This window comes from Jatropha curcas, chromosome 11 (assembly GCF_041381405.1).
Source record: "Jatropha curcas cultivar XTBG-Jc1 chromosome 11, XTBG_Jcur_1.0, whole genome shotgun sequence".
In the NCBI taxonomy this organism is placed as follows: Eukaryota; Viridiplantae; Streptophyta; class Magnoliopsida; order Malpighiales; family Euphorbiaceae; genus Jatropha; species Jatropha curcas.
The window spans coordinates 25072117-25082686 of record NC_143161.1 but is presented as its reverse complement, the minus strand read 5'-3'; the positions used below and the strand labels follow the sequence as shown (position 1 = coordinate 25082686).

The 10570-nt window shown below is 38.1% G+C and overlaps 1 protein-coding gene across 3 annotated transcripts; it reads right to left on the bottom strand.

Moving 5' to 3' along the window:
* Positions 1-5192: 5192 nt before the first annotated feature.
* LOC149492803 (Putative membrane lipoprotein) lies at positions 5193-9674 on the bottom strand. 3 transcript variants are annotated; one of them, XM_089716628.1, is made up of 4 exons: positions 9496-9668; positions 7430-7676; positions 6841-7116; positions 5193-5400 (listed from the first exon to the last, which is right to left on the bottom strand). In XM_089716628.1, the coding sequence occupies exons 2-4, from the start codon at positions 7668-7670 to the stop codon at positions 5387-5389; spliced, it is 531 nt and encodes a 176-aa protein (XP_089572754.1). In that variant the 5' UTR covers positions 7671-7676; positions 9496-9668; the 3' UTR covers positions 5193-5386. The 3 variants fall into 3 exon arrangements, with proteins under 3 accessions (XP_089572754.1, XP_089572755.1, XP_089572753.1); XM_089716629.1 differs by lacking the exon at positions 5193-5400 and adding an exon at positions 5407-6713 and having other exon boundaries at positions 7481-7676; positions 9496-9674; XM_089716627.1 differs by lacking the exon at positions 5193-5400 and adding an exon at positions 5407-6713 and having other exon boundaries at positions 9496-9670.
* Between the last annotated feature and the right edge of the window lie 896 nt (positions 9675-10570).

The window sequence follows — 10570 nt, the reverse complement described above, 5'->3', positions numbered from 1 at the left end:
CACCCTCTCCCAAGGTAGTACATGTCACAAAACAAACCGGAAAGGAAAGCCGTCTGTGCTGGTACCCGACGGCCGCCTAAACAACGTTAGCATACGTAGTCACCTCCCCCCACGAGTACGTCTCTATCTGCAACAAACAAAGAAAGAAAATAAAAGATAAGAATTAAAATCAGAAAAAAATAAAAAAAAATAAAAGCTGTAAGAGGTAGTAACTTACCCGATCCCAGGTCATGTTGTTAAGCAACTGTCGGAACACTGAGACCTCCAAGGTAGTATGAGCATATCTCTGACCAAATCTCCATGCTCGACCTCGAGGGAGAATCCTCGCATTAGTGTCACCATCAAAGTCGTATAAGCTCGGCACAGGGAAAATGCTCAAAGGAATATGGCTAACTTCATTTTCCGAAAATATCAGTAAATAAGTAAAAGCACAAGAATAAAACGGAATGAGGAAGAATGCTCAAAGGAATGTGATTTAATACCTCAATGACGCGCCTGTAGCCGACCTTTAGGTGCGCTCCTCAGATGCACAAGTCCATGCTATAGTACTGAAACGACAAGGCAACAGCTCCCCAGTTAAACTGCCTCGTCGCATCTAGATCCTGAAGAGAAGGTAGCAGTGCCAAATCTGCATCGTTACCATGATTAGTGAATAAAGTAGTCGACAGCAAAAAAAAGAGATAGGCTCATGCTACCACATCCACATCCAGCTCCTCCATGTGCTCTCAAGGCCTCTCATAGTGAGAAATAATGCTCTCATAACATATCCTCTTATCGGAGATGGTAGGCTCCATCCCGATAACAGCTCGAAGAATCGCCTACAGACCCGGTCGGTCCAAAGTCCTCAGCTGGTAATCAAAAATGACTGACCGCCCTCTAAAGCGAAGCCCGATGATGGCAGCAAAATCGACTGATGTAATCGTCATCTCACCGAACGGTAGATGGAAAGTGTGAGTAGTATCCATCCACCGCTTTATGAGCGCTAGAATACTAGAAGGCAGGATCTGCCCTTGCACTCGGGGAAGGGTATCGACAAAACGGCCAAAGCCCGCCTCCCGAATATAGTCCTGGACTCGCATAGGTAACCGATCGAACCATTCACCGGCCGTATAGGCGTTGCCGTCGAATTTCCCGCACTTCGTGCTTTTTTGCAAAATAACCGCTGTAAGTATACTAATAAAGTGCAAAGGCACATATATATATTTCATGTTTTGATGCAGGTAAGCAAGGAAAAACAACGAAAAATGACAAAAATTTAGTGTTTCACAGCTATTGTGGCATAAGCCATTGAGTGGTGGCGCAAGGCACTACTCAAGTGGCGTGCACCACTAGTGCTATGGAGCACGCCACAAGGCTGCAGCACAGCCAAACATAAGAAAGTGGAGCATGCCACAACAATTGTGGCGTACGCCACAGCAACCCGTGATAGCCCAAGAACGCCCAGAAACATCAAAACGGTAAATTTCTACCTAGTTTTTGATTTCTAACCTAATCTCCGCATGTTTCTAATCTTAATAATGCAGAAAAAAAAAAGAAAAAAGTTTCAAAATATCTCAGATGTGCCTCAGCAAATCGTGCCATTGGCTGATCGTAGTCCCCGCGTCAGGAATAAACTCCCGCAGTTTCATTCCGTGGGTCACGGGTCGAGCCACGGGATTGACCACTGTATCACCGGGAAACCAATCCACAACATTCTCGGCAGTCATTAGTCGTGGTTGAGAGAAATAGCAAAAGAGAAGAAGAGAGTGTTTGACAAGAAGAGGTTGGTAAGTTAGGTTGAAAGTAACAAATGAATGTCACTTTCACCTTTTATAAAGTCTAATGGGCCTATGGACCCAGCTTTTGCCTTTGGGCCCAATTCAATCCAAAGGTCCATTTACTGCAACCAGCTCTCATACTTAACCGGCAACCCATCAACGGCTAGCCGCCTACGCAAGGCAACACACCGTTAGCCATAGGTAACTCGCCTCGTTTAGCATACCACATCACTATTTTTTTAATAAATTCACACAGAAACACACAAAAACACGTAAATTCACATAACACGCATATTCACACAAACACACAAATTCATGTATTTTCATGCAAAATCACGCTTCACACACGCACACTTTTCCAAGCCTAATCACAGAATTCATAATTCTAACCACTAGCCAAATGCATGTTTTCCTATCAAAAAATTCGTTTTCGCCGGTACCTCCCAAAGTGGAGCATTCCAGAATCAAAGTCCCCCGAGGCAACCAAAGACATTCTAAGTGGCGCACCTAAGCCGTCCCAAGTGGCACACCCAAGCCGTCCCAGTTGGCGCACCGAAGTCGTCCCATGTGTCGTACCCAAAGCCCCTTCAAAGAAAGCACCATCCAAAGGACGACCTCCCACAGTAGAGCTTTTTATCAAAGCCACCTTTTGGTGTAAAGCATTTTATCAAAGACGTTGTTTGGCACAGAGCATCTTTATTAAAGCCGCCGTTTGATGGCGCATCTCCTCCCCTCCCATCGTCCAAAGGACAACCTTCCACAGTGGAGCATTTCAAAACTAAAATCCCTCGAGGACCAAAGCTCTTCAAAGAAGGCACCGTCCGAAGGACGACCTCCCACAGTTGAGCTTTAATATAAAGCCACCATTTAGCGCAAAGCATTTTATCAAAGCTGTTGTTTGGCACAAAAGCATCTTTATCAAAGCCACCGTTTGGCACAAAGCATCTTTATCAAAGCAGCCGTTTTGTGCAAATAGTCGCAGAAGCCACCGACAATCACCATGGTGCATCTCCTCACCCTTCACCGTCCAAAGGACAATCTCCCACAATGAAGCATTTCAGAACTGAAGTCCACCATGGCACCCAAAGCCCTTCAAAGAAGGCACCGTCCAAAGGACAACCTCTCACAGTGGAGCATTTCAACAAAGCCACCAGCCCGAGCAAATAGCCTCAAAAGTCGCCAACAATCACCATGGCGCAATTTGCCCACCTAACAATCGCCAACTAGCAATCCACATTGACAAAGCTGCCAAAATGGCACACCTCATCCGTCCAAGTCTTTCAAAGAATGCAAATCAAGTAAGTATTTTCTTACTTGCGCGTCTACTTTACACTGTGATGGCATCTTGCTCAAATAGCAAAATATCATCAAAGTGGGGGGCAAACTGTAGACACTCAAATTTTTCCCCTAACGGCTCAATGATGATAAATCGTTTTTTCACATAAGTTTGGCTCGGGATTCTTGATCGTCCCGATTCTCAGACCAATGGTCCGTGGCTGAGAAAATATATGTGTTTAACCATTTTTACTTTTTTGAGTTACCGGGGGTTTTGCGACGTAACCCAGCCCGAGAAGCCCGTTGGGCTTGCCCAGTGCACTCTCTCATTTTGCGTGTCACCCGGTCCGATTTGGTAAAAGTAGTCCGGCCCTATTTCAGGGTCCACCAGTGGCATTTCACCACGTGAGCCCTAAAATGGGGCCACATTCTCCCAATTGTCCATAAATAGGGCATTGGGGGTGTGTAAAAGGGAGAATTTTTAGACACTTAAAGGAAACTCTTGCCATTTGAAAAATCTACTTGGAAATCAAAAGAAACTTGTATTTCTCTTTGTTCTAAAGTAGTGATTCATTGATCTTCAATTACTAAACCCTTAAGGATCCACTATAAATCCCAAAAACACATGTATTAAATCTCAATCTCGGATTATTGGATCAAGAACTCAAACCTTTGGGTCTCTTTATCTATTTTTGCACAAAACTTTGAGGAAATCTCTAAAAGGTAATACCTGAGAGCTTTTAACTCATTTCTTCATCTTTTTCCTTTCTTTTTTTTTTTTTTTTTTTTTGGTATTTAAGCACCTAGTCTAAGTCTGGTTGTGAGGAAAACCCGGGATCAACCAATAGGGGTTCTATGCGCCTCTGCAGCGAACGACCAATGGTAGCGGCACAGTGGTGCAAGCCGCTACGTGTGACGTGCGCCACAAGCCTGTGTCTAGCGCCACATCAACCCAAAACCCCCATTTGACTCTGTTCTTACTTGCAACCTTCCTGATTAGGGAAGGGCCTGGCGCCACTACATGTGGCGCATGCCACTTCCCCTGTGGCACTAGACCCTTCAATTCAAAGGTTTAGAATATCAATAATCAATAAAATGGTCCCGATTCGGAGATCCAATGGCAAAACTCCAACCTTAACTGGTCTGGAATGCGTTTTTGTCCACAAATAGATCAAATAAATACTAATAGACAAGATTGAGAGTAATGATTAGTGTATTTGTTCATCATTCATGATGAACATCAAGGCCATGAACTTAAATCTTGTTCAAACCTTTGAATTATTGCCTTTTAATCCATGTTCTTTACTTTCCAGCACTTTATTATTTTGTCCTTTAATTTTATGTCTTTACTTATTTACTTTGTAACTTGAACATGCATCATTTAATCATTTTGTGAATGAATGAATGATTAATGGTGCTGGATGTATGATTGTTGCTAGATGCATGATTTTGTTTCTCTGAATGATGTTTATATTGTGGTTGTATTACTTGAATGTCTTATTTTGCTTTGCTTTAATATTATATCACGGCAAGATGTAAGAGACCTTAATGGGTCTCATTTAATGCTTGTTTGTAATGATTATGGAATTTGGAAAGCAATGGCTAGAAAGCACTTTAAGTGTAGTTTATATTCTTTTCTCCTCATCTCCTTTCTTTGGATGTTTGATTCTCTCTTGTATGTGTTATTAATTTATATGATTGACATGGTTTCCAAAATTGCATAAAAAAGTATTTACATCTCATTTTTTAGTTAATGATATTATTGGGTAATTGTGAATTAATGGACATTTTAAGTTAATGATATTACTGGGTAATTGTGAATTAATGGACAACAAGCAAGCCGGTTCGACCGGGTAATATGAGTGTCTAATACCTTCCCATATCATACCTAACTCCTGGACCCTATCTCTGATTTAAAATCGAGTTAGTCGATTCCAAAGAATCGACTAATTCGAAAATTTTCCCCTAATAGGAATAGCGACTCCTAAAAATAAAACTCTTACCAAAGTAAAAGAATATTTTCCGAGGATTAACGAGTGGGTTAAATAAAGAAAATCGACTTATTAAATAAAACCAATCAAGGCCGTTCGATTTGATTCTTTCCTTTCATTATGGAAAATCAAGCTATCCTCGGTATCAAAAGGAAGGTTCTTTCACAGATGTTTCGAATATATGTTTTAAGACCATAACTAAAAAGGAAGGTTCTTTCACAGACGTTTCGAATATATGTTTTAAGACTATAACTAATAAACAGTTTGAAAACTAAAAATGAGAATATCATAATGCTAAGGTCCTTACAGCGATTACATTTCATATTATATGCATGGCTAAATTGTTGAGTATTCTTTATGACATCAATCTTTTGGACCTGCACCATGAGAATATACGTTATATCCATTTGTTAGCTGATCATCAAGGAAAAAAAAAAGAATGTTCTAGTTGCTTCACAGATAGGAAATAAAACTAAATGGACTCTTTAGTAAGAAAACAGTAATCACTATTATACTCAACAAACAAAAAACTCAAGGAAGAGAGAGAATGAGGACTGAAGCTTCACAATTTCTGGCACACATTAAGCATTTTCTCCACACACGTCATCCATTTCACCAAGTCAGTGTTTGGGAGTGTGTCAAGCTAGTGTATGAAAACTTGATGCTTTAATTACCAGGTGCATAGTTTCTGTTCTGCAAATGTTGAGAATTCAATATCCAAAGTAGAAGAATGCTAAAACCTCCTCTTTAAACATGTTTTTTTGGGGATTGTTTATGTTGTCAACATTTCAGAAAACTTAGGTAGCTTACTAAAATTTTAATGTTGAGATCGTCGTATCTATACTCAATTTGGGGAGGAACATGGTTTTCTCTTGTTTGTTTGCAATCCCTAACCGTACCAGTTCACCATCCCTATTGGTCTACAAAAATACTTACCTTTTCTAGATCTCAAATCAGCCTAAACACAATTCCAAAACTGTATTTCCAAGCTCTCTTACATCAGTGCAATTAATCAAAGAACCAAAGGCACAATGAGTTATAATTGTTCAATAATTTGGCATCCAGCATCCTAAATAGGTTAATGCATAATTCCTGAAACACAAAAATTAAGTCTTTGGCATCTTCATATACCCCAAAAATTTGATCAAAGGACAGATAGATAAGAAGATTAAGAAGTTCTAAAACAAAAAAAAAAAAAAAAAAAAAATAACAAGAGAATAGAGTTGCCAAAGCAGGTTCAATAATTCTCTTATACAGTTTTGGCAATGACTATGAGACACCGATTGCTGAAAAACATGCCATAACAAATGAATGGCACTCTAACAGAGCAAGATGCATTATCTCAAATGTTAAGTTGCCCAAGTACTTTAACACTAAATCAGATAGCATGGCCTGTTATTAGCAAACAATCTGCTATGTGTTGTTACTAGGATATGTTATCAGGTTAACCCCACCGATGACTCGGTCTTGAGAAGTTCATTAACTTTTATATACTCAAGTTAATAAGCAAGGGAATGTGCAGCATCGCCATGATGTTGTTACCTTGGTATTTCAAAGAAGATGGTAGCATCATTAGTTTTAGCAGCTCTAAGACAGTTTGGCAACTAAAAATTTACAGAAACTGGTGTTTCAATGTCAGCTTAAAAGAATCAATGTGGCCTACTATCTATCAGAGATAGGAAATATGATTCTGCAAACAATGAGGAAATCGCAACAGCAAGAACAAATCAGATATGGAGACAACTCCAGTTAGTAGTAAAAATTACAGATTTCTAACCAAACGTTAAAACTGTTGTAAGAAAACACTATTTCCATACCTCTGTGAGAGTGGAAGAAGCGACTAGAAAATGTTTCTAAATCTTTAGAAAATGACCTGGCACGAACAGACAGCTTGTTCTGCATGTCAAACAAGTTGATCCTTTTCTCTGTCAAAAATTTTTCATTAAAGCCAAAGAATCTTCTGCTGGTTTCTCTTTGCAAGAAAGAAATGTGTTGCATAACATTATTCCAGCTGTTTCCAGGAGTGTTTTTTCCAGAAAGAAGACCACCAGATTGGACAAATTTAGATGCATGACATCTCGTTGCCACCATCACTGGACAAAAAATGCATCAATGAAGTTCAAACTCTGAAGATTCCCTGCTTTAGCGAATTCCCAATAAGACATTCAAGCAATTACAACATCAAACAAACAAGGAAATTATCTTGGACTTCAAGCTATATGAAACGCAGTTAATGATTTTTGTGCACTGAACAACAGTGAACAGTATTAGAAGGGAGTAAATAATTCTTACCTTAACTAATAACTAGTTGAACCAGCTAAACCAATCATACCCTTTCAAGTATAAATATAACAGTTGAACTAAACATCAAAACATAATTAAACAAAAAAAAAAGGGTGGTGCTACCATTATAAGGAACTTCAAAGAGGTAATTTGCAGGAAGGCCAATGCCAATACCAGCCAAAGTGATGCCCACGCTAAATCCAATACCACAGCCAGCACCAACATAACCAACCACTTCAGGACCAAACCCAGGACCCCATCCAACACCACAGCCAACACCTAGTCCCATACCCCAAAAGGCTCCAAAAGTGGGATGTACAGGATTCCATCTTTCATATCTCCGGAACAATCCTTTTATGATCATCGCAACCTAAGATCAAAAGAAGTTGAATTTACAATTACAAGCATAATAACCTTATAATAGCTCCACTCACCAAAATAATCTTTATTCTGGCATCGTTATGTTTTATAAATATCTATTTGGCTTTGCAGTCAGAAAACATCTACACCTACAATCAGTTTACGAGTAGATAGCATATCATATTATTTGATCAGTTCATCACATTTAAACATAAAATGCAACTTTTTGGAATGTAGAGATGATAGCATCTTCTGAAATTTTACTTGCATTTCTCAATTTTACCAGAAGAGAGGGGAAAAAGGAATAAAGGTAAAATTTGAAAAACTATTTATTGGGGGGTAGTAGGAATCAGATGGCAGTTGAAACTTTTACTCAGGACAGTAGGAAACATCATAGCCTCACTATTAGTTCATAGGCTTCGAAATTTTATATAAACCTATCATGAAATTCATGTACAGCAAACTAAGCATATGGCTGCGTCTACAGTATATCAAAGGAGAAAGCTCAAAGAGATTATGAAGAATTGTAACTTAGGATGCTTGGAATTTTAGGGGACAATGGAAAAGATTCAAAAAGGAGCATTCAGCATGTTCTCACTATCATCATTGTTTGAGCCGCTACTCGGACTCGAATCAAGATGCTCTACCACTGCTTCCTAAGAGCAGCGTGTCTGCCGATTGTAAAGATTGACAAGTAACATGAAGCTATTTTTCATGGGTAGTTATTTTCATGGAGAAAATGCCAACAAAGTTTGTGTTGCAAATCTTGGGGCCAAAAACTTAATTCTAGATCTAGATAATTTTAAGAAAATGAAGGCATTTCTTGTCACTAGATTTCTTTTTTTGTTTTTTTTTTTTTTTTCTTTTGTGCATGAACTAAGAATTAATGAGCCATTTTTGCTTCTTCCTTAAGAACTTTGGAGGTCGTAATACGGTAATTTTGGAACTGGTTACCTAGACGATGTAGAGATTCAATGCTTGGAGAGGCTCTTTGAAGGACTAGGCATAAGGAAGTGCGAGGCTTTTTTTTTTTTTTTTTACTACTTTGAAAGACCAAAGGATGCTTTGAAGAATATATAAACTCCTTTGAAACTTATGTAAAGAGCAATATTTTTTAATCCAAAACGAAGGTCAAACAGGTTTCAAGACCTATTCCTAGTTCTGTTCAACCAATAAGAAATAAAAATTAAGAAATATATTAGAAATGTAAAGAAAACTTAAAGGTAAGAATACCAAAACTAAAAAAAAAATCTACAAACATTTTCAAGTGCATCCAATATCAGACATCAAGCCTCTAAATTCAAGTTCCATGAAAGATACAGAAGTAACTCCTAGAAGGGAAAAGGAAGAAAGAAGCAGAGGAAGAATAAAAGAAACAGTTCAAAAAAAAAAGTCACTGCTCTATAGTCCACATCAAACATCACATTCTAGACATGAAAACTGAAAACAAAAAATCAACCATTTCCCAAGAAGAAAAGTTGAACTATAAATTTTCCTTTCATATTTGATGTATTTTATACGAAATGAAGTAACTATTTGATAATCTGAGCATGCATTGTCCTTCACAAATATAAAGCATATCTGTAATATTCCTGTTTCTGCACAACAGTAAAGCTTAATCGACAATACATAGAAAGGGAAATAGAAAACAAGAACCTAAAGTGGTATGACAAAAGCATTAAGGAACACAAATCAAACAATTACAACCAAAAATCATGGTATCAATCTCACAGGAATATTACAAACCAGCCAACAAGAGCGAAGTAAAGCGAAAATTTAGAGTTCAATTACATCTACCGGCATGGGGAGAAAAAAAAACGTAGGAATACCTTAATACCGCCGGAGCTTCAATTGTCCGGCCGTCGTCAGAGCTAGAAAGAGAAAGGGAAAGATAGAGAACTTGAAAGTTGAAACCTTTCCCTCTTTAAAGCTTAATATTGTTTTCCCCGCTTTTTTTAGTTCTCTCTCTGCCACAGCAATGCACCTTATCTCTGCAGATTTTGGTTTTTGTAGGAATTAATTCACATTTATAGTTTCCAAAATTAATAAAAATTAATTGTTTGCAAATAATCATGACAGAATATAATTATGGAGGAAATGTCAATTTTACACATTATTTTTATATATAGATTTACACTTTGAATTTATTGGATATGACTCATAGAATTTAAATATAATATAATTTTTTCAATTTAATCTGTTTAATTAAGAAAAAAATATACCATAATTCATAGAATTAATAAATTTTTCATCATATATGCTCCGTTTGTTTCCGAAAAATAACTTACCTTTAGAAAATATTTTCCAAAATATTAAATTTTTTTTAATTTAGATGAAAACCCTAGAGGAGGCGCTCTCATGCATGCGGAAACCATAACCACAGGCCATGGTCGCTTGAGAGAGGAAGTCAACCAGCTTCAAAGTAGCAGAAATAAGATTCGTAAGGATATTTCTCCTACGGAGGTGGACATGGACAATGAAGAAGAGGTTTCTGAGACTCCTCAAGGGCCTTTAGAGGGCTCGAACTACAGGACATTCAAAGATAATTTATTGCATGGCGCACAGGGTAAGGGTCCAACAGAGACTATGGACTATTACTCGGATTCTGTAGATTCGCAGTACAAACGTGACAGCAAATCAGATGATGAGGATGAGACTTGTCATATGATTAACCTCTCTAGGGAGGGAGAAGACGGTTATGTGGACCTTGGTGCTATGCCCTTATTATGAAAATTTTTGGAAGAACAATAGGGTACAATTATCTTCTCAAAAGGTTGAGGGAACTTTGGAGACCTAATTCTCCCTTTGATGTTATTGCTCTTGAGAATAGATTGTACATGGTCAAGTTCAATTCGACAAATGATTATAATCATGCTCTTTTTGGGGCGCCTTGGATGATCACTG